General features: G+C 35.3%; 1 protein-coding gene across 1 annotated transcript in view; it reads right to left on the bottom strand.

Moving 5' to 3' along the window:
- Positions 1-23,415, bottom strand: part of LOC131748611 (charged multivesicular body protein 1B2) — a 39,238-nt gene extending 15,823 nt beyond the window's left edge. Inside the window, exons 1-2 of the mRNA XM_067024054.1 lie at positions 23,236-23,415; positions 2,714-2,811 (exon numbers count right to left, since the gene is read on the bottom strand). Coding sequence (XP_066880155.1) covers positions 2,714-2,811; positions 23,236-23,251 — 114 coding nt within the window. The 5' untranslated portion in view covers positions 23,252-23,415. The remainder of the gene's footprint in view (positions 1-2,713; positions 2,812-23,235) is intronic.
- Between the last annotated feature and the right edge of the window lie 2,355 nt (positions 23,416-25,770).

Genomic DNA, 25,770 nt, shown 5'->3' with positions numbered 1-25,770 from the left:
TGATCTGGATGTATTTTATTTCTTTTTCTTGCCTAATTGCTCTGGCTAGGACTTCCAGCAGTATGTGGAATAGAAGTGATAAAAGTTGGCATCCCTACCTTGATCTTAAAGGAAAACCTTTTAGCTTTTTTTCCTTGTGTATGATGTTAGCTGTGGGCTTGTCATCTATGGCTTTCATTATGTTGAGGTTCATTCCCCCATACCCACTTTGTTGAGAGCTGTTATCATGAATGAATGTTGGATTTTGTCACATGCCTTTTCTGCATCTATTGAGATGATTATATGATTTTTATCCTTCATTTTGTTAATGTGGTATATCACCCTGATTGACTTGTGGATGGTGAACCATCCCCACATCCCTGGAATAAATTCCATTTAATCATGGTGTATGACCCTTTTAATGCATTGTTGAATTTGGTTTGCTACTATTTTGTTGAGGATTTTTACATCTATGTTCATCAGGGATATTGGCCTATAATGTTCTTTTCTTGTAGTTTCCTTGTCTGGTTTTGGTATCAGGGTAATGCTGGCCTCAAAAAGTGAGTTTGGATGTGTCCCCTCCTCTTTAATTTTCTGTATGAGTGAGTTTGAGGTTGATTGGTATTACAGTTGACCCTTGAACAACATGGGGCTAGGGGTGCCAACCCCCACTCAGTCAAAAATCCATGTATAACTTTACAGTTGGCCTTCTGTATCTACAGTTCTGCATCTGCAGATTCAACTGACCACGAATAGTGTAATACTATAGTACGTCTTTGTTGAAAAAAATTTGTGTACAAGTGGAGCTGTGAAGTTCAAACCTGTGTTGTTCAAAGGTGTACTTTAATTTTTTAAATGTCTGGTATAATTCACCAGTAAAACCATCTGGGCCTGGACTTTGTTTGTAGGGAATATGCATGTTTTAATACTGCTGTGCTTGCCTGAGATTTGAAAATTCAAAACTTATTTTTAGATTATTTCTAATTTTCTCAATATACAAAAATGTTAGACCAACATCTTTTTTATGCTTTCTCTTTCCTTGCAATAGTTGGGCTTATACTTTTAGAAAAGGATGATGCTAATACATCAATTTTAAGCATTTTTTCTTCTAACTCAGCCTAACTATTTCTATCTCCTTTTCTGAAAGTTTTCTTCCCATAAAGTTTTCTCTATTAAGAGCGTAGACAAAATACCCAAAGTGACTCAAATTAAGGGTAGGATATACACTATTACCAAAGATCAGAGTAAGTTAATAAAATATTAAAAATAGATATATAAATACAAATGTGCAGAAAAGAGTTAACACAGCAAGCCTGAGTCTGCTGTCCTTCAAAAGGTCTATTTGCAAGTTTGGCATGTAACTAGCATCTAGGAACTTGGATTTGGGGAAGGTTTCCATCTTTCCCAGAACAGTTAAGAGTGGCTCACTGTGCCTAGACTCTTTATACAATGTGGTTTATGCCAAACACTGGATTTCCTTCTGGGAGACTAGAATTTTGGTGTGTGCTAGGCAGAGGATCCCTGCATGACTACCAATAAAAGCCTTGGACTCCTAGTCACAGGAGAACTTCCTTGGTAGACAACATTTAACACATGTTGACACAATTTGTTGCTGTAGGAATTAAGCTTGTCCTGTGTGATTCCACTGAGAACTCTTGGAAGCTTAAGCCTGGATTCCTCCAGACATCACCCTATGTGTTTTCCCTTTGTATCCTTTAGTGTAATATGTCATAGCCATGAGTCCAACTATATGCTGAGTCCTGTAAATCCTAGCAAATACACAATACACAAGTCACAATATACATTAATGCATGTACTATGTATATATATAACTTATATTCAATGGAATATTACTCAGCCATAAAAAGAAATGAAATTGAGTTATTTGTAGTGAGGGAGATGGACCTAGAGTCTGTCATACAGAATGAAGTCAGTGAGAAAGAGAAAAACAAATACTGCATGCTAACACATATATATTGAATCTAAAAAAAAAAAGGTTCTAATGAACCTAGGGGCAGGACAGGAATAAAGACGCAGACGTAGAGAATGGACTTGAGGACACGGGGAGGGGAAGGGTAAGCTGGAACGAAGTGAGAGAGTAGCACTGACATATATACACTATCAAATGTAAAATAGCTAGTGGGAAGCAGCCGCATAGCACAGGGAGATCAGCTGGGTGCTCTGTGGCCACCTAGAGGGGTGGGATAGGGAGGGTGGGAGGGAGACGCAAGAGAGAGAGGATATGGGGATATATGTATACATATAGCTGATTCACTTTATTATACAGCAGAAACTAACATATGATTGTAAAGCAATTATACTCCAATAAAGATGTTTAAAAAAACCCAAACTTTAGAGACTACAGAAATTCAAATGAGCTAAAAAGTGTGACATATTATTCTTACATACAGGCTTTATACTTCTCAGTAACAGTGGTTCTGGCTACAAATCAAAGGATAGTCATTAGATATAGGCAACAGAACAGTTAGGTAACAGTACAGTTATACTCTGTGTTATGAGCCATACTTGTACACATAAGTAGTAATAAACAAAAAAGCCATTATTAATTATGTCAGATAATAAATAATTTACTTAAATAGATATTTGGCTTAAAATGCTAAAGCCAGTAATCTTTCTTTAATGTAAAATAAACAAAAACAACCACTCTTCCATCATATAACTGTGCTCATTTCATGAGTTTAAAAAAAAAGTAAAAAGATTAAAAATTACTTACCTTTTTTATCTTGGCCTTTTCAGCCTTTTCTTCTTTATCACATTTCTTGGCATTCCTATTAAGTTCTTTTGCAGCAAACTTCAAGTTAAATAGGTGTTCTGAAATTATATGTTAAGGTTTTAAAAAAAAAGTCATTTCCCAACCTAACTACCTGAAAACAAGATGTTAAAATTATTAAACTTATAAGATTATGCCATTTAAACCAAATATTCACAAAGTATTTGAGGAAACAGAACAATTTTTATCTCTTCCACATTTGTTTTCTGTTAAAATTAAGTTAATTATTTTAAGAAATAATTTTAGAAGAAAATAAGTAAGAAAAATAAATAATAAAACTTAATAATTTTAAGAAATGTAATTATTTCTATTAAAACAAACTTATGGTTATCAAAGGGGAAAGGTGGGGGGAGGGATAAATTAGGAGTTTGGGATTAACATACACACTACTATATATAAAATAGATAATCAACAAGAACCTACTGTATAGCACAGGAAACTCTACTCAATACTCTGTAATAACCTATATGGGAAAAGAATCTGAAAAAGAATATATGTATATGTATAACTAAATCACTTGGCTGTACACCTGAAACTAACACAACACTGTAAATCAACCATACTCCAAAATAAAATAAAAATTTTAAAAATTAAAGTAATGGCAAGAAAGATTAATTACAAAGGGAAAAAGAGCAACTTTATAGTAGAGAAACCTGGCAGATACCACGTTACCAAGGATAATATCACCAATAATAAAACATTTCAACACCATTTACCTTCTGAAATGATGAACTGGGAAGAGTACAGCATACTTATATGGTGGTGTTGTCAAAAACATAACCTCAATTTACTCCAGAGAAACCATCAGGCAATCCTGAACTGAGAGAGTCAGTCTATGTAAGATATAACTGACCAGTGTTCTTGTCAAGTGTCAAGTTCATGAAAAGCAAAGAAAGACTGAAGAACTGTTACAGAATGGAGAATACGAAGGAGGCATACCAACTAAATGTAATGCATGATTGGATTCTGAAACAGAAAAAGGACATTAGGGGAAAAACTGGTGAAATCCAAGTAAGATCTGTAGTTTAGTTAATATTGTAGTGATGTGGATTTCCTTTGGTTGATGATTATGTTTATGTAAGGTGTTAACATTAGGAGAAGCTTGGTAAAGGGAATAAAAGAAATCTGTGTACCATTTTTGCAATTTCTCTTTAAGTCCAAAACTATTTTAAGATTAAACATTTTTAATTAAAAATGACAAAAATATAATGGGAATAAGACCCAAATAAGCAATACCACAAATCTTCCATTTTCATGACACAAGCAAAAACAAATATGAAGTAATGCACATGAATCTGACAAAGCAATGTGGATTATTTCAAAACCAACTGCTTTGTATCATGATTAAATCACTATTAAGAATGATTCTATGTGTTTTCTGCCCTTTAGAAAAAGGTAAAATCTAATTTTTTTAAACCCTGATTCTATATTTCTTTGAGACATTTATAAAGGATGCAGAGTTCATTTTTTTGAAAGGCACACATACACCATATAGTTTAAAGAGCTAACTGTTGGTTTGATTATATCATTATCAGAAAATAAGCATTATTTGATTATTTACCAAAGCTAAACCATAAATTAACCTTGTTCATCTCTCAAAGGCTTCATGGTTCTAATTTAACACCTTATATTTATGGATAATGAGGGATGACTTGCTACCATGAGTATTTTTCATCAACAACAGATATAACTAGAATTCTTAAGAAAATAAGTATAAAAAATAAGTACATGTGTATGAATTTCTGGGTAGTTTTAATGTATCATATACATTACATTTTTAAGTAAGATTTATCAATTTCAGCTATGTAACTGAGAAAATTATAGCTCCTTTTATAAATAGGGTTTTTTAACCTAAGCACTACTGATATTTTGGGCTAGATAATACTTTGTTGTGGGGGATGTCCTATGTATTCTACAAAGTTTATCAGCATTCCTGGCCTTTACCCACTAGATGATACTAGCAACCCCTCTGCTTCCCGAATTACAACAACCAAAAATGTCTCCAGACATTGTCAAATGCTACTTGGGGACGGGGGCAAAATCGAACCCTGCAGAGAACCTGAATCACTGAGCTAGATGGAAATAAAGAAAAAAGTAATGAATTTTTTTATTTTTCAAGTCATCTCCCAAATAGAATTGCTGTCTCTGTAGAAAAAGTCACTATTATTAAAAGTTGAATTAAGAAGCCAACTATTTTAAATGAATTCATATAATTTATATATTCATTATTGTTTTTAAAGAATGATTTCAGTTTCCCTTAAACCTGAAATTTAGTACAAACTGCAAATACTGAGGACTGACTACTGAATGCCTACTATAGCCAAGTCTAATTTAATATTAATGGTTAAAAATGATCATGATATAAAACATTAGCAAAAATATTAATAGGAGATCCATTACAAAAGTCCATTTAATACCATAAAGCTTTTCCCCCTTCATCCTAAAAAGACATGAACCACTTCCATTAATATGGAGGCCTACACATTTATAAAAACACCTTGAAATACTGGATAAACTACAACAAATGCCCTTTTAAATACAGAGCTTAGATTGTAAAAATGGAAGGAAAATCCTCAGGAGACAGAAACAAAGAGGAAGAAGTAAATATCAGTAGTACGTAAGCACTGAAGCCAAAGCCCCCTATGGAGGCCATGAGATGAGACTCTGGAAATGAATTTTCTGAATAAACCTAGAACCTTGAAGGCTACAACATTAGCATAAGGGTGAGATAGAAAGGAGTCTTATCAGCTGGCAAAGGAAGATGAGATGACAAGGTTCACTGTCATTATGGGCCTTGGCTCACAGCTGGGGGTGGAGCAAACTAGATAAAAGAAAATTAGACAAAGCTGAGGAGAAAATTAGCAAACTGACTACAGATATGAATTAAGATTACAGTGAAAAAATAAGGTTAATATGAGAGGACAAGAAATAAAGAAAACAGAATAAAAAGGTCTAATATCTGCAATACCACAAAGATATAATAGACAATGTGCAAAATGCTACATTCAAAGAGATAATACTTGAGAGACTTCCATAACTGATGAGAATGAAACCTTTAGACTCAAGAAGCACAAACAAACAAAAAATCAAACAAACAAAAAAACAATCCCAGACATGATAGCTAGTGGGAAGCAGCCGCATGGCACAGGGAGATCAGCTAGGTGGTTTGTGACCACCTAGAGGGGTGGGATAGGGAGGGTGGGAGGGAGGGAGATGCAAGAGGGAAGAGATATGGGAATATATGTATATGTGTAACTGATTCACTGTTGTAAAGCAGAAACTAACACGACATTGTAAACCAATTATACTCCAATAAAGATGTTTAAAAAAATCCCAAGCAGGACATATAAAAATCAATCCAGAGAGGTGGAGTCAAGATGGCGGTGTGGGAAGACGTGGAGTTAGCATCTCCCCACAACTAGGGAGCCTGCTGGCCACTGGTGGGGGATTCTAATGCCCAAGGAGATGGGAGGAACCCCAGAGTGAACCAGCTTGCAGGATCTTGGTTTGCAAGCCTGGGGTCAGGCAGAAGCTACTGTGGTGGGAGCTCTGAGTCCGAACCACTGGACTAACAGAAAACCTCAGACCCCAGGGAATATTCATAGGAGTGAGGTCTCACAGACCTCCCCATCTCAGCACCAAGACCCATCTCAGCTCTACCCAGTAGCCTACAAACTCCAGTGTTGGAAGCCTCAGGCCAAACAACAAGTAAAACAGGGGCACAATTTCACTCAAAATAAAATAAAATAAAATAAGATGGCAAAAAATATGCCACAGATGAAGGAGCAAGGTAAAAATCTACAAGGCCAAATAAATGAAGAGGAAATGGGCAATCTACCTGAAAAAGAATTCAGAGTAATGATAGTAAAAACGATCCAGAATCTCAGTAATAGAATGGAAGCACAGATTGAGAAAATATAAGAAATGTTTAATAAAGATCTAGAAGAACTAAAGAACAAACAAACAGAGATGAACAAAACAATAACTGAAATGAAAAATACACTAGAAGGAATCAATAACAGAATAACTGAGGCAAAAGGATGAATAAGTGAGCTGGAAGACAAAATGTTGGAAATAACTGCCAAGGAGCAGAATAAAGAAAAAAGAATTCAGAACAAGCTCAGACACATCTGGGACAACACTAAACACAACAACATTTGAATTCTAGGGGTTCCAGAAGACAAAGAGAAAAAGGAAAGGTCTGAGAAAATATTTGAAGAGATTATAGTTGAAAATGTCCCTAACATGGGAAAGGAAATAGTCACCCAAGTCCAGGAAGCATAGAGAGTCCCATACAGGATGAACCCAAGGAAAAACACACCAAGACACATATTAACCAAACTAACAAAAATTAAATTCAAAGAAAAAATATTAAAAGCAGCAAGGGAAAACCAAAAAATAACATATAAAGGAATCCCCATAAGGTTATCAGCTGATTTTTCAGTGGAAACTCTGCAGGCCAGAAGGAGGTGGCAGGATATACTTAAAGTGATGAAAGGGAAAAACCTACAACCAAGATTACTCTACCCAGCAAGGATCTCATTCAGATTCAATAGAGAAGTCAAAAGCTTTTCAGACAAGCAAAAGCTAAGAGAATTCAGCACCACCAAACCAGTTTTACAACAAATGCTAAAGAAACTTCTCGAAGCAGGAAACACAAGAGAAGAAAAAGACTCACAAAAACAAACCCAAAACAATTAAGAAAATGATAATAGGAACATACATATCGATAATAACCTTGAATGTAAATGGATTAAATGCCCCAGCCCAAAGACAAAGACTGGCTGAATGGATATAAAAATAAGACCCATATATATGTTGTCTACAATAGGCCCATTTCAGACCTAGGGACACATACAGACTGAAAGTGAAGGGATGGAAAAAGATATTCCATGCAAATGGAAATAAAAAGAAAGCTGGAGTAGCAATACTCATATCAGATAAAATAGGCTTTAAGATAAAGACTGTTAACAAAAGATAAGGAGGGACAGTACATAATGATCAAAGGAACAATCCAAGAAGAAGATAAAACAATTATAAATGTTTATGCACCCAACATAGGAGCACCTCAATACATAAGGCAAATGCTAACAACCATGAAAGGAGAAATCAACAGTAACACAATAAGAGTAGGGGACTTTAACACCCCACTTAAACCAATGGACAGATCATCCAAACAGAAAATAAATAAGGAAACTCAAGCTTTAAATGACACAATAGACAAGATAGATCTAATTGATATTTATAGAACATTCCACTTCAAAGTGGCAGAATATTCTTCAGGATAGATCACATCTTGGGTCATAAATCAAGCCCCCCAAAATTTAAGAAAATTTAAATCATATCAAAAATGTTTTCTGAACACAACACTATAAGATTGGAAATCAATTACACGAAAAAAGTTGTAAAATACAAATACAAGGAGGCTAAACAGTGCACTACTAAATAACCAAGAGATCACTAAAGAAATCAAAGAAGAAATTTTTAAAATACATAGAAAAAATTGACAATGAAAACACAATGACCCCAAACCTACGGGATGAAGTAAAAGCACTTCTAGGAGGGAAGTTTATAGTAATTCAATCTCACCTCAAGGAACAAGAAAAATCTCAAATAAACAATCTAACCCTACACTTAAAACAACTAGAGAAAGAAGAACAAAGAAAACCCAAAAACAGTAGGAGGAAAGAAATCATAAAGAACAGAGCAGAAATAAATGATATAGAAATGAAGAAAACAATAGCAAAGATCAATGAAACTAAAAGCTGGTACTTTGAGAAGAGAAACAAAATTGATAAACCCTTAGCCAGACTGATCAAGAAGAAAAGGGAGGGGAGGCAAATCAATAAAATTAGAAATGAAAAAGGAGAAATCGCAACTGACACTGCAGAAATACAAAGGATTATAAGAGACTACTACAAACAACTATGTGCCAAGAAAATGGACAACCATGAAGAAATGGACACATTTTTGGAAAGGTACAATTTTCCAAGACTGAACAAGGAATAATTAGATAATATAAACAGACCTATCACAAGTAATGAAATTGAAACTGCAATTAAAAATCTTCCAACAAACAAAAATCCAGGACCAGATGGCTTCACAGGTGAATTCTATCAAACAGTTAGAGAAGAGCTAACACCGATCCTTCTCAAACTCTACCAAAAAATTGCAGAGGGAGAAACACTCCCAAATTCATTCTACAAAGCCCCCATCACCCTGATACCAAAACCAGAAAAAGATACCACAAAAAAAGAAAGTTATAGAGCAACATCACTCACGAACATAGATGCAACAATCCTCAACATAACACTAGCAAACAGAATCCAACAGCACATTAAAAGGATCATAAACCATGATCAAGTGGGATTTAACCGAGGGATGCAAGGATTCTTCAATATACACAAATCAAACAATGTGATATACCACATTAATAAATTAAGGACTAAAATCCATAAGATCTTCTCAATAGATGCAAAACAGCTTTTGAAAAAAATTCAACACCCATTTGATAAAAACTCTCCAGAAAATGGGCATAGAGGTAACATACCTCAACATAATAAAGGCCATATATGACAAACCCACAGCAAGCATCAAACACAATGGTGAAAAATTGAAAGCATCTCCAATAAGATCGGGAACAAGACAAAGATGTCCACTCTCACCACTCTTATTCAACATAGTTTTGGAAATCCTGGCACAGCAATCAGAGAAGAAAAAGAAATAAAAGGAATACAAATTGGAAAAGAAGTACAACTGTCACTGTTTGCTGATGATATGATATTATGCAAAGAAAATCCTAAAGATGCCACCAGAAAACTACTAGATCTAATCAATGAATTTGGTAAGACTGCAGGATACAAAATTAGTGCACAGAAATCTCTGGCATTCCTATACATCAACAATGAAAAAACATATAGAGAAATTAAGGAAACACTCCCATGTACCACTGCAAAAAACGAATAAAATACCTAGGAACAAACCTGCCTAAGGAGGCGAAAGGCTGGTACTCAGAAAACTATAAACCACTGATGAAAGTAATCAAACATGACATAAACAGATGGAGAAATATACCATGTTCTTGGATTGGAAGAATCAATATTTTGAAAATGACTATACTACACAAAGAAATCTACAGATTCAATGCAATACCTATCAAACTACTTATGGCATTCTTCACAGAATTAGAATAAAATATCTTACAATTCATATGGAAACCCAAAAGAACCCGAATAGCCAAAGCAATCTTGAGAAAGAAAAACAGAGTTGGAGGAATCAGGCTCCTGGACTTCTGACTATACTACAAAGCTACAGTAATCAAGAGAGTGTGGTACTGGCACAAAAACAGAAATATAGATCAATGGAACAGGATAGAAAGGCCAGAGATTAACCCATGCACATACGGTCACCTTATTTTTGATAAAGGAGGCAAGAATATACAAAGGAGAAAAGACAGCCTCTTCAATAAATGGTACTGGGAAAACAGGACAGCTACATGTAAAAGAATGAAATTAGAACACTACCGAACACCATACACAAAAATAAACTCCAAATGGATTAAAGACTTAAATGTAAGACCAGACACTATAAAACTTTTAGAGGAAAACATAGGAAAAACACTCTTTGACATAAACCACAGCAAGATCTTTTTTGACCCATCTCCTAGAGTAATGGAAATAAAAACAAAAATAAACAAAGGGGACTTAATTAAACTTAAAAGCTTTTGCACAGCAAAGTAAACCATACATAAGACAAAAAGACAACCCTCAGAATGGGAGAAAATATTTGCAAATGAAACAACAAAGGAGTAATATCCAAAATTTACAAACAACTCCTGGAGCTCAATATCAAAAAATCATACAATCCAGTTAAAAAACTGGGTGGAAGACCTAAATAGACATTTCACCAAGGAAGACATACAGATGGCCAAGAGGCACATGAAAAGATGCTCAACATCACTAATTATTAGAGTAATGCAAATCAAAACTACTGTGAGGTAACACCTCACACCAGTCAGAATGACCATTATTAAAAAAAAACTAGAAACAATAAATGCTACATAGGGTGTGGTGAAAAGGGAACCCTCCTACACTGTTGGTGGGAATGTACATTGATACAGCCACTATAGAAAACAATATGGAGGTTCCTTAAAAAACTAAAAATAGAACTACCATATGACTCAGCAATCACACTACTGGGCATATACCCTGAGAATACCATAATTCAAAAAGAGACGTGCACCCCAATGTTCATTGCAGCACTATTTACAATAGCCAGGACATGGAACCAACCTAAATGTCCATTGACAGTGAATGGATAAAGAAAATTTGGCACATATATACAATGGAATATTACTCGGCCATAAAAAGAAAGGAAACTGAGTTATTTGTAGTGAGGTGGATGGACTTAGTCTGTCATACAGAGTGAAGTAAGCCAGAAAGAGAAAAACAAATACTGTATGCTAAACCATATATATGTAATCTTAAAAACAATGTTACTGATGAACCTAGTTGCAGGGCAGGAATAAAGAGGTAGACATAGAGAATGTACTTGAACACATGGGGTGGGAGAGTGAAGCTAGGGCAAAGTGAGAATAGCATCGACATATACACATTACCAAATGTAAAATAGTTGGCTGGTGGGAAGGAGAAGCATAGCACAGGGAGATTGGCTTGGTGTTTTGCGATGACCTAGAGGGGTGGGATATGGAGGATGGGAGCGAGGCTAAAGAGGGAGGGGATATGGGGACATGTGTATGCATATGGATGATTTGCTTTGCTGTATAACAAAAACTAACACAGTATTGTGAAGCAATTATACTCCAATAAAGAGCTATTAAAAATTTTAAAAATACTTAAAAAATCAATCCAGACTTAGATATATCATAGCACACCTCAGAATACCAAATACTAAAATATTTAAAAGAGCCATAGTGAAAATTCAGATTATTTATAAAATAACTAAAGATCAGACTGAGTAGAATTTCAAATAAAATGCTAATGTAACTTCCAAAGGATGTACAGTAGATTCTTATTATTCATGGTAGTTATAGTTCATGAAATCATATTATATTTCATGAAATAGCAAACAGGGAATTAATGAGTACAGAAACATTGCTCCTAAAGAAAATGCAGGATTAGGTTCCTGCGAGTCTGTGGTCAAAACATTTTTGTCAACCTATGAATACATAACCTTGTTTTATGCATATTTTTGTTTTAACACATCTTAATTAATATATCTTGCTGACTCTGTAACACTGAATTCATGGCAAACAGCATTATAACTCATGCCTGAAAGAAGCTTACCTAACACACATATACTCTCCATAAGGCACAGCACAGTCTTGCACTTCAGAACACTATACAGCACTTAAACACTACACTTGGAGATTAGTGAAATCACCAACAAGAAGCACAAAAAATGCAAAAAAAAAAATAGTGGCACTTGACAAAGTGAAAAAGACACTTGTTTACAGTATGAGAGCTAAGTTAAAAGGCAGAGCATCACACTGTTCACCCTCAACTGGGAATGTGCTCCTCTGGCCACTCAAATTTTTCACTGCCTGAGCATGTCCATGAATAACCCTGAAAGCATAGCAAGGAATGATTTCAGGTTAAAAAAAATTATACTGAGTAGGTAAATTTGCAAACACAGAATCTGAGAATAATGATGACTAAATAAGGATGACTGAATGTACTTTACAAAAAACAAAATTACGTCTGACATAATGAAAGGTTTAGTGAGCACAGAGACTGGTAAACACAGATAAATCCAGAGAAATAGTGACTATAAGATAATCATAATGTCTGATTTTGGAGATTAGACAGGCAGAACACAGACAATAAAAACATGTACAACAGAGGATGGGGTGACAAATTATATGTTTAAAAATCCAAGAAAAAAGCTTCTAATTATTTAGAAATTAAATTAACTATGCATGTAAAAATGTGAAGGGTACTGCTAAGGAAATAGCATGTAACTTCTAAAATAGTAAAGGGAAAAAATGGGGTAAACCACCTAATAAATCCAGAAGAAAGTAGCAAAAGAGAAGTGAATCACAGAGAAAACAGGATAAACAGAAATCATAAAATATCAATAAAAAGAAACCTCCCCAAAATGTCAGGCTGGATTAAAAAAATAATGAAACAGATTATAAATATGTGCTTTAAACAGGACTTTAAATCACCAAAACAGAAAGGCTGGATGTAAAAAGACAGAATAAATTATACCAGACAAATACTAACCTAAAAAACCAGTTGTAGCTTTATTAGTATCAATCAAAACAGACTACCTAAAAGCAGCATTAGAAAGTTTTTAAAAGTAGGGATCACTATAAAATGATAGAAAGTAAATTCACAAATTGATGAAATAATTCTAGATTTCCATGTTCCTCTACATAGCCTCAAAGTGTGTTTGTAGGTATATATATAAAACTGGCAGATAAAATTATTAATCTTGGTAGATTTTATAAAATTCTCTCAGTAACTGACAAAACTATGAATACAGAAGTTACAAAAGACCCGATTAAGAAACTTAATTTAAAAATTAACATATAGAGAATTACAGCGAAACCTGTGCCCAATAACCTGAGAATACACATCATTTACAAGCATATGACACATGAAAACTGATCACACCCTGGGCCATAAAGCAAATATGAAATAATAGATATCAGACAAACCTACTGTCTAACCACAACTCAATAATGAATTAATATGGGAATTTATTTCACAATTTTTCTGTAAGAATCTAAAACTCCTCTAAGATTAAAAGTGTATTATTCTTTTTATTTATTTATTTTGACTGTGCTGGGTCTTCATTGCGGCATGTAGGCTCAGTAGTTGCATCACATGGGCTTAGTTGCAGTATGTGGGATCTTAGTTCCCCGACCAGGGATTGAACCCAGGCCCTTTGCATTGGGAGTGTGGAGTCTTAACCACTGGACCACCAGGGAAGTTACCTAAAGTTTATTTTAAATACGTATATATCTATCTATATCTATATCTACAGTAAGTCCCCTACATACAAACCTTCAAGTTGCAAACTTTCAAAGATGTGAACGTGCATTTGCATGTCTAATCACGTTAGTTCACATCTCTGGTGTACATTCTCACGTGCATGCATCCTCTACAAGTGGTTGTGCTTTTGTACTTTACAGAACAATATAGAGTACAGTAGTACAATATCTTTATTTCAAGCTAGATCTGCAAGAGGATGACTTCATTGAACTCCTTGCTGTGCAACAAGAGGAGCTTACTAATGAGGACTTTATGGAATTGGAGGCCCAGAGAAAGGGCAAAGAGAGACAAAAGGAAGAAGTAACTGAAGAACCGAAGAGATTCACGACACAGGAAATGGCAAGGGGATTTTCTTTATTTGAGGAGTCACCATTAGTTTTTGAGGCACAGAACCCAACGTAGAATGGTACACGAAGGTTGCAGCAGCCATTCAGAATGCAATCCAGTGCTACCGTGTTATCTGTGATGAGAAAAAAAGAGCTACTACCCAGACATCACTGGATCGTGTTTTCAAGAGGGTAGGTAGAATTGCATCCAGCAAGGAACCAGAACCTGTGCCATCAACGGCAGGCATGAGTGCAACTGCAGCTTGCCCTCCATCTCCTATTGCTGATGATCCTTCAGCTCTACCATCTCCCACCTCCAGTCACTCTTCTTGCCTGTTCACTCAATGCCAGCCCCTGTATGCCAGCTGTTGTACTGTACTACTGTACTTTTCAAGGTACTGTAAGATTAAAAATGTTTTATTTTTGGGCTTCCCTGGTGGCGCAGTGGTTGAGAATCCGCCTGCCGATGCAGGGGACACGGGTTCGTGCCCCGGTCTGGGAGGATCCCACATGCCGCGGAGCGGCTGGGCCCGTGAGCCATGGCCGCTGAGCCTGAGCGTCCGGAGCCTGTGCTCCACAACGGGAGAGGCCACAACAGTGAGGCCCGCATACCACAAAAAAAAAAAAAAAAAAAAAAATGTTTTATTTTTTGTGCTTGTTTTTTATGTATTATTTGTGTGAAAAGTATTATAAAACTATTACAGTACAGTATTATATAGTCAGTTGTGTTAGCTGGGGACCTAGGCTAAGTTTGTCGGACTTATGAACAAATTGTACTTAGGAACTCGCTCTTGGAACAGAACTCGTTCGTATGTAGGGGACTTAATGTATTTGGAAAATACTATATATATGGATTTAAGAATTTTTTAATTTAAAAATAGACTTGAATGACAATGAAATGATTGGAATGTGGTTTGTGGGATGTAAAGCTAACGCCATACTCAGATGGAATTTTCTACCATTAAAAACTCACAGTAAAGAAGGTAGGCTAAAAATTAACTCGATAAGCATTCATCTCACAAAGTCAGGAAAACAAGAATAAATCCGAAGGAAGTATAAGAAAAAAACTCAGAGGGAAAAAACAGAAACAGATATATAATAGAAAGGATCAAAAAGTTTAAAATTGAGTTCTCTGTAAAGAATAATAACATTTACATACCTCTACAGAAAGCAATTAAGGAAAAGGACAAGGCATAAATAAAGTGTAGAAATAAAAATGGAGAAATAACTGCAGATACAGTAAAGTTACTTTAAAATAATAAATTATGAACACTATGCCAATAAATTGGAATTAGAATGGACCATCATATAACAATATTTCCAAAATGAACTAAAAACAAATAAATAGAATTCTAAATTCTTGATTCAATGTTAAAATATTTTAACATATAAACAAAGTAACTAATTAACAACAGTCACGGGTCCAAAAGGTTTTACTGGTACATTACATCAATGATTTGAGGAAAAAGCAATTCCTATTTTATACAGACTGTTCCAAAGAATAGAAAATATAAAGAACACTCCCTAACTTTTGATACCTAAATCAAAAAAGGATACTGTATATTAATGGACACATAGACTAAACTCACTTATGAACAGAGAGACAAAAATACTAAACAAAATATTAGCAATGAAGCAATATTCCCTCCCACCCCCATGGAATTTTTACATGCAATTTTAATGAATGAACATAAGTCTATCACTTCAATTAATTACTCTGAATTGTAGCTGCCAAGACTTTAAAAACATCATGTAACAATGTTCTGAAAACAGTTATTTTCATCATTCAGAATCAAAATGTGGGTACCAAGAAAAAAATTTTTATTCAAGCAATGTATTAAAGATACCTCATACTCATGATGGATTTTGCCTAGAAATGCAAGGATGGCTTAACATTAAAAAAATCGATCTATGTATTTTAACCACGTTAGGAGGTCAAAGAAGAAAACACAGATGATAATCTCAGTATATAAAGAAAAAACATTAAATAAAATCCAACATTTGATGTATTCATCAAGCCAACTTTCAGATGAATGGTTCACGACCAAACTTCTAGTAAACTAGGAATGGAAAAAACACACACAAAAAATTCCTTAACCTCAAAGTATATCTATCAAAAACTAGAGCAATCATCATCCTTAACAGTGAATAATTAGAATTTCTTTTAAAATCAGTACAGTCATCCCTCTGTATCCATGGGTTTGCATCTGCGAATAGAGGGCCAACTAAGAGATCTGCATATCTGCAGATTTGGGTATCTGCAGGGGGAGGGGGGTGTTGGAACCAATCTTCTGCAGATACCCAGGGATGACTGTAACAAGAAAGTGATCATGATATATATATATATATATTTTTAATTAAGCATTGTTCTGGAGTCCTACCAAGCATGATAAGAAAAATAAAAGGTATATAGATTACAATGGAAATCATCAAAGAATCATTACTTGAACATACCCTTAGTCTCCAACCCAGCAATCCCACTCCTAGGTATATACCATAGAGAAACTGTCCCCAGCTACACAGGAAATATGTACAATAATGATCATAGCAGTATTGTTTATAATGACAGAAAACCATGGAAACAACCTAAATGTTCATCACTAAATAGAATGGATAAATTGTGTGATATTTCGACAATAAAGCAATTACACTCCAATAAAGATGTTTAAAAAAAAGTACAGATGTTAAAAAAAAAAACTACATAGAGGTGAAAGTGAAAATGACATAATGAATCTGAAGAATCATCTTGAATAAAAAAACAGTATACCACACACATAAAATTGGAAAATATGCAAGACATTAATTATACCCTAAGAATGTACACATATGTGGTCAAATATAAACAAATGCATGGAAATGATAAATATGAACTTTTAGACAGTGGTTGCCTTTGGTGGGGAAATAAGGGAGATGAGTTGGTAATGTTTTATTTCTTAAGTCCAGTGGCAGGTAACTGGTCTTTTATTCTTTTTTTGTACTTGCCCTTGGGGGGATGATGATTAACGTTACATGATTTTTGTAAAAAATTCATTTCAAATAAAAGGTTAGATTAAGAGTTTATAGTCCTGTTCCATGAGATGGTATCTTTGCAATTTTAAAAAGAAGGTTGCTTGAAAATTAAAAGAAAAAACCCAAAAGCATGTATTAAGTAATACTGGTATATGGACAACACTGTTAGGAATGTATAGTAGTATTATAACTTGGATATGTTGAACCTGTTTGTGCTTGATATAAATTTAATATAAAATAGCTGGTCTCCAAGGCTGTTTTCAAACATTCTGGTCCTAAATTTTAAGTATACTCTGTGGAAACACTAATTTGAAATTTACAGTGTTAGTAGCTACTTACTCTGTATTCCCATGTTACTTTATATATGATGTACTTTTCTGTATTTCATTATAATTATTTGTTTACATGTCTACTTCTTTAACTAGACTATGGACACCCTGAGAATAAGGATGAATCCTAATTATCCTTATACCATCAGCTTAGTGCAGTGATTAACAGAAGTACTCAATAGTTTTAAGTAAATGAATAGTAGAAAAATGTTTTGCAATGGTACCTGATATACTGGGGAAAAAGCATCACTGATGTTGGGCAAGAGGACTCAATTACACATATAAGCTTATGAATAAGTTTATACTAATACAATGATGTTTATTTCTGTTGTATATTAGGATTCTACATGATTCCATTCAGGAAAAAAGGGGCTCTGTGGCTAAGAGTGAGAAAAACAATGTCATAGCACATCCCAGACTTTTAAAAAAATCCTTGGACTGGTATAATTAACAGAAAGAATAGAGCAACACCAAAAATGTAGGAAGGAGAGTCTCACAATAAAGGACAGCTTTGAAAATTGAAGACATTTGGCTTTGGAAAATACTTTTTACATGGTCTCTTCTTATTTTTCCCATTTTGACTCATAAATATAGTGTAAAGCACATGATTCCATAGAGGAGGACTACATATATTAGACTACCACCCCTGCCAAATATATTCATGTGTCTATGTGTCCCAGGCAACCTGTAAAACCAATTTTTCTGATGATGTATCTTTTGTCCTAGGCCAGAAATCAAAACACTCCTGGGTCTAAAACCTTGCCTCTAACTCTCGGGTACCTTCTACAACCAGGGTATGTGATTCTTAAATTCAGGTGCCTGCTATTCAAATAATCACCCTCTGTATACACTACAATAAGTGAATATCCTCTATGGCTAATGTGGAAAATAATGGCATTGTTTCAACCACTAAATTGAACTATGAAACAGAGTTGATATACTGTGAAATATTTTAGATATTTTAGTTGGCTGTAAATCCTTGGAGTATTTTTCTATTTGGTAAAAATAACACTGGCAGAATAATCTCCTTCACTGACTAATCATAAATTCAATTTGGCAAAGTGGTTGATATTAAGACAGTGTTTCTTTTTCTTTGCCAGCTGAAAGGACAATGACTGAAATACCTGATGTTTGATGGATTTAAGGTTTAGAAAGGTTGAACAGTAATACATATTAACATGTATAGAATAATGCATAAGGCCCCAAACTACATCTTGGGTAATCCCAGGCTCCAGCAACTTGTGCTTCAGTGTTGATGGCCTCCACCAGTTACCTGACTCTGTGTCTTCATATACAGTTCCTTTGCCCAGTGTACCCTTCTTCCTCCCCTCCCTACCATCTTCCTCTTAGCCACTATGAGGTTTATCACACACCACCATGCTTGCTTTTTTGCTAACATAAACACTGACTGAAAAATTGGTCTCAAAGATATCCATTAATGGCAATAGGTTTCCCTCCTCCTGCCAAAATCCATGCAAAAGGAAAACACTAAATCACTTAGCCCTTGGGATTGATAAATAAGAAAATCAATGAATCATCTGAACAATTATTTCAAATTTTCAGAAAGTAGTATTCCCTACCTTCTAACTCTAGAAAATTAAAATTTAAAACATTACATCATACAGGTGTACGTCTTAATAGGAAATATATCTATGAACTAGACCTGTCTTTGAGAAAATCTAAGCTAGGTCCTCCCTAAAGTGATTGTGTTGATTCATGGTTTTCCAAACTCTTTTTAAAGCAAAAATCTCAAATGGAATGTCAATATATAGAAAGAGTAGCTCTGCATAACCCTAGGACTTGATCAAATATAACTGAAGTGCACTGTAAGTTCTGGAGGCACTATGGAAACGTGAACACACCAGAGACTTTGAAGCCGAGCCCAGATCCTTTACACTTACAAGCTCTGGAGCTTTCTTAGCTTTAATTGCCTGTTCTACAAAATGAGGACACTACCACCCATCTTCTAGGGTTGTTTTGAGGTTTTGAGATGATATATAAAATCCCCAGCACAAAGTTTGGTACATAGTAGATGTTCAATAAATTGTCATTACCACCTCATGATTTAGGTAAGTCACCTATCCTAACTGGGCAATACGGCTAGTCAGGGAATAAAAAAATCCCAATGTGTCTTTAAAACATTCTATGTTGGGCTTCCCTGGTGGTGCAGTGGTTAAGAACCTGCCTGCCAATGCACGGGACACGGGTTTGAGCCCTGGTCCAGGAAGATCCCACACGCTGCGGAGCAAGTAAGGCAGTGCACCACAACAAAGAGTAGCCCCCTCTCTCCACAACTAGGGAAAGCCCACGCGCAGCAACGAAGACCCAACACAGCCAAAAATAAATAAATAAATAAATTTTAAAAGGAAAAACAACATTCTGTGTGATTTTATTTAATAGCAATTACACTGCTGACAGGCAAAGGGGAGAAATCAGCTATGCCTTAATAGATTATTGCTTTAAAATTTAAATAAATAACAATCATTAGGGTTCCACATATTTATTATGCATACAGAAGGAAACCTTGCTCTAAGATTTCAATCTGCTTCCTCAAGAAAAATGGTTATAGTCAGTTTACTAGCAGAAATTCATAGTAGAACTCTTACGTCCTGCCTACCTCTCTGAAGTGGGTGGAGCAACACCAAGGGAAAGTAAGTTATCCCAACATAGTAGGGCAGAAAGCTATTTGATTCCAGGTGCCAACGGTAGGATTTTACAATCCTTTACACAGAAGTAAAGGTTGAAAACAAAGGAGGTAAGAGGAAGGAATAAGAATGTTCTACTAGCACCTGCCTGCTCCAGAATAAAGCAGTGGTGCCATACCATAGGTGGTTATTCATACATTTGATGAGAAAAAGTGGCATTATATACCCAACTTCCCTCTTTTTCAGCTCCCAGCATCTTAATCATCCCTTGTGTATGTCTGGAAGGTAGAGTTTGGGAACACAGAAACTCAGGGAGATCTTCAGAATTGAAAGAAACCTTGGAGATCACTTGTCAACTTCCCTCATTTTACAGATGTAAAAACTGAAGCCTAGAGATGGGTAATTAACTGTGAATAGAAGAACAAGAAGGAATTCAAAGCCAGCTCAACTCTTATTTCTCTTTTTGCATTTTAACTTTCATAGTGAATTGCTCAGAACTGATCCTCAAATAGCATCAAATGATGAATGATAAGCATTCCTTACATAAAATACCTCTTGTAAGACAACATTCTACTAGCAAGCAAGGACATACATTATAAGACTACTGTTAGGTGATGATATTTAAAAAACAAAATTTGAACTATTATTAATATCTTGGTTAAAAAATCACAATACATTTGCCAACACTAGCAAAGCCTCAGAGACTCTGATCTATAATTCTGTTTTAGGATGTAAAGCCATTCACAATGGAGAGCATTTTTAAGGTAGCTGGCAATTTTTGCCTATAACATAGTCGCATCTGTCTAGGTGACTACAAAAGGAGACAATGATACCAGTCCAGTTCACAACATCCCTTTACTCTTCTGTCTACAGTACCTATTATCTATTTCGTTGCTTCTTAACCTTTTTCAGGTTAGAATCCCCTAGAGAAAGAGATGTCAGCGACAAATATTTTCCCCAGGAAAAGGCACACTGCCATACAGCATAAACTAACATGATGATGTTGTAAAGCAAACATACTGTAATAAAAGTGTAAAAAAATAAATAAATTTGGCTATTCCATCAAGTTGTTTAAAATGATATTGTATGTAATCCAACATAACTTCAGTGTATCTAACTGCCCCAAAACAGAAGTCACAATTACCATGCTAATTCAATTGTGTTAGCACATTTAACCTTCTTATATACTGTAACAATGAGATTTCTGCATTTCAAATAGGTGACAAATAAATGTTACTCAAGTTTCAGTTCAAGTTATTTATTTATGAAAGACAGGTCTGAGTCCATATGTCATTTTCTTCCTCTATACTCAAAGGAAAAGGTCTGGATTCTAAGAAAAGGACCAAGAGGGCTTCCATGGTGGCGCAGTGGTTGAGAGTCTGCCTGCCCATGCATGGGACGCGGGTTCGTGCCCCGGTCTGGGAAGATCCCACATGCCGCGGAGCGGCTGGGCCCATGAGCCTGCACGTCCGGAGCCTGTGCTCCGCAATGGGAGAGGCCACAACAGTGAGAGGTCCGCAAAAAAAAAAAAAAAAGGACCAAGAGAACTAATCGCTGCCACACGGTATGAATGAAGTCCTCACTTCCTTTGATGGACTTAAGAGTAGTTATAGTTCATTTTTGTTATGTATTAAACTACTGATAATAGTACCATTAACTTTAATTACAGTCAGGCATACATACTTTTCAGTGAAAGAAAATTAGTAACTATCTTATTATTGGAAATCACAGAAAGTAGGTTTTTAGGTGAACAAATGTAACTTGCATTATTAAAGTAGGAAATAAAAGCAATTTTAGAGCTATTACCTCAAACCCTTCCTAAAGATCTGGTGAAAAAGATAGCAATTTGTATGTACTCTACTTTTTAATACTTAACATGTTCAAAACTTCATAATTTAGTAAGCCCTTACATTTCATTTTATCTTCACAAGAGCTTTATAAGGCTGCCAGGTCAGTTAGTATGTTTATAGATGAGTAAACATTGCATAACAGAGGCTATATGAGTTATTCTAACTCACATGTTTCTTAAAAGGCAGAACTGGGATTGGAAATTTATCTTCTGCCTAATTATCCAGTGCTCTTTCTTTTATGATGGTGCTTTAATAAAAATCATCTAACACAGTTACACTTCTATAAATTATATACTTTAAACTGGGCCTTTTAGTCATCTACTCTGTTCATGAAATGACCTATTTCTGCACCTCCACAAAGGTTCACATTTTATTCTTGGTTTATCTTGGCCAGTTCAGCACCAAATATGTTACCAATATTCTCAGTACAGTTTACATAATTTAATCCTCTCACCAAATGTCTTTCTATATTTCAGACTTACAAATTAATGAATGAAAATAGTTTCAATATGAGCTATGAAAGAATTTCTATGACCCAATTTTGTTATTTTGCCAAGTTTCATTCAATAGCAAGATATCAAACTATTCTATTTCTGTAATGCCAATTTCTGGAAGAAAGAGAGCGACATGGAAACCCTGTGATGGTATTTCACTTGTGAAAAACAATCTCATCCTTCTTCAATTCAGAGCTTCGCACAGCTTGGTTCCTAACCTCGAACTCATTGCTGAAGTGGTAACACAGGTGCAACTGATGGATTTTTGTGGCTTTAGGAAACTATGAGTTTCCTCACGTGCTAAATCAGATTATTAACAAGCAAGCAATCAACTTAGTTCGGAGGGCTGGTATTAAGAACTTATTACCAGTCACCTCCATCCAGAAAAAGGAAGAAGTTCCACAAAAAACTATTTGCCCTCGTTACCCATTCAAAACCTATACCTTTGCCCCAAACCTCTGGCAAACTGTCGCCTGTTTCCACACCACTCTTTCGATTTTTCAGAAGTGGATAAATTCACTGAAAGAACAAGTGACAGTAACCTTCAACAAGGGAGGGTTCGTGTTCAGTAATCTTCTCAAAGCAGCCCCACGTCCCCTGATTCAGGATGGTTGTGGCTACCAGGAAAACAACAACAAACAAAACAAAACAAGCTGCCAGCGCCTACCAATCGGAGTCAGAACCCTCACCCCTCCTCAGCTAGACCTAAAAGGTCACCACCAGGCGCCTTCCAGGCCCTCGTCTCCCCCACCTCTTTAAGCCCTAGCAGAAGCTTTTCAGAAAGGAAAGGATACTCTCCATATTCGACATGATCCCACGACTTTTCTTGGGAGATGACAGCCAGGGGCAGCGGCAAGGATTTGAGGGCAGTGCGCGCGGAGCGCGACTCCAGTCCCGAGCTGCTGCCGGCCTGGCTCCTAGGTCCGCAATCCCACTTCCTGTTTCTGCGCGAAAAAGGCGGGGGTGGGGTGGGCGTGGGGGGATGGAGCCGTCCGCGTCCGAGGGGCGGGGCTGGGGCAAAGCCAAAATGGCTGCCGCTCTGAGAGGCGGTTAGGGTGTGTTGCAGTCGCTTCCGGGCGTTGGGGGTTAGAGGGCAAGAGGTTAAACCCCTCCCCCCCGTGTCCTTAGCTGCACCCTCGCCTAACCAGCGCCTAACGGTTTTCGTCACACAGCTGACCCTCTAGTTCTTTCTTTTGTCCTACTCCAAACTCTCTTTAACCTTCTTCCCCACCTCTTCCCTCAGATTTCACACTATCCTTGACCCCTCACTTTTGTTCTCAGAGCTTGTCTTACGGATGAAGGAAAAAGGTATAGGGCTTTTAAAGTACTTTTAAAAAAGTTATAATCGTATGAAATAAGGGATTAGCGGGGTTGGTAGTTTTGAGTTGTGAGGTTCAATTGAAGTGTTAAAAAGGATCATGATCCTAAAGTTTTAGGTTAGATGGGGAGGATGAAAAAAGTAAGCCTAGGTTTAAGTGGTGAAGTTGCTGTGAAATATATATTCGTAATAAATAGTTTATTATTATTTTATAATAGATGGTGTAAAATATGAAAATTACTACCAAATCTTCAATGGAAAGGAGATTAATATAAAGGCTAAATAGCGGTTAGTATTTATATGTGACTTATTAATATATCCAAAGGTAATTTATTAGACACTGAATCTCTAGATTTATGGGAAGGAAGGGATCTTTGGCATTAGTGTCGCTGCATTTCAATTCAACACTCTTAGACATTCCAGGAAAGAGCTAAGAGATACTACTTTGGGGGGAAAATAGCTAGAATAATTATACCCTTATGGAGGAATTTTATAAGCTTGGCGTTAAAATTTTTCTTATCGTTAATATTTAAATATGTGGGGAAAAGAATGAGTAAATAATTGGCTAAGCCTCTTTTTATCTTTAGGATCATTTCCTATTGAAAACTAAAATGGTTCAAAAAGCTAGTGTTTTACTCTTTTGTGTTGACTATTGGTAGGCTTCAGACTTATCGAATTATAAACCCTTAATGCTGGAAAAACCTTTTTGAGTATAGTTCTGGGGAAGAACAATCTGTAAATCACATCCATAGATGAAACTGTATAAAGATTTTTATTTATATCTCTCCATATGTATATATTTGGGATGCAAGATTTACTTTTATGGAGACAGACAAAAGTTGACAGATTTCATTATTGTTTCTTCACTTTCTATACTAGGTAAACAACTAACTGTATTTCACAGTTTGAGAATTCTTTTTTTTGTAAAAAGGTAAAAAAAAAAGTTTTAAAATGTTCGTCCCTAGGTTTTTAATATGTGTTAACACAGCTCTTTCAATAAATCCACATGTTGACAGAACAGTCCACTAAAGCTTAAGCATTTCCAAGTTTTATGTATTTTAGTTATATTCTTTTTTAAAAGAATAAGCCTTTTTAAAAATTGTTTTTAAAGTGTTTTTGCATATTGTAGAACTTCTTAGGTTGGGATCAGGTTTTTAGGAATGTTAAAATCTGAAGAGATTTGTTCAGTTAGGAAATTTGTTATTGCTGTCCATCTAAAGTAAAAAAAAAAAAATACATAGCCTATATATTTGATTTACTAACCACTTAGAAGATTAAGAAGTTGTTTTTATTTTTATGACTTCTAAACTAATTTTTACTCCAAAAATTACCCTCATATTATTCCTTGGACATCTTATTTCTTAAAGTTATAGACGTCTTATTTCTTAAAGTTAGATTTAGTAATTCTTTTGATCTTAGGGACAGTAATAGAACTATTTAATGTATATGCATATTCAGTTGTAACTGCTGCTGTTGAAAGCAAGGAATTGAAATCTGTTAAAATCATAAACTTGTTTTATGGCAGAGCAAATATATTACAGAGAAAGGAAATACATCAAATTTTAATTGTTTTTATTAAACATTGAATGCCTATAAAATAATATTTGTAAAACATGAGTACAGAATAAACAAAAGCAATACAACAACCTCCTGTGACTTATCACCCATTATGAGAAAAGAAAATTACCATTCCCTATAAATTCCCTTATGTACTCCTTTCCTAATCACATTCCTTTCCTTCCCTCTTTCAAGGCAACTACTGTCTCAATTTTATATATAATTTCTCTGTTTTTTTAATAGTTTTACCAATAGTATTTGCATCCCTAAACAATATGTTCTTTAGTGTTGCATGTTTTTGAACTTTGTGTCAATGAAATAATAACTGTTTTTCTTTCTTCTTTGACTTGCTTTTGTAACTCATCATAATGTTCCTTATTTGTCTTACTACATGTAACCATAGTTCATTCATTTTCACTGAAATAGAGTATTCTACTGTATGAATATATCATAA

Source organism: Kogia breviceps, chromosome X (assembly GCF_026419965.1).
Source record: "Kogia breviceps isolate mKogBre1 chromosome X, mKogBre1 haplotype 1, whole genome shotgun sequence".
Taxonomy (NCBI): Eukaryota; Metazoa; Chordata; class Mammalia; order Artiodactyla; family Physeteridae; genus Kogia; species Kogia breviceps.
The sequence above is the reverse complement of the archived record's forward strand: the minus strand, read 5'-3'. Positions and strand labels throughout refer to the sequence as shown.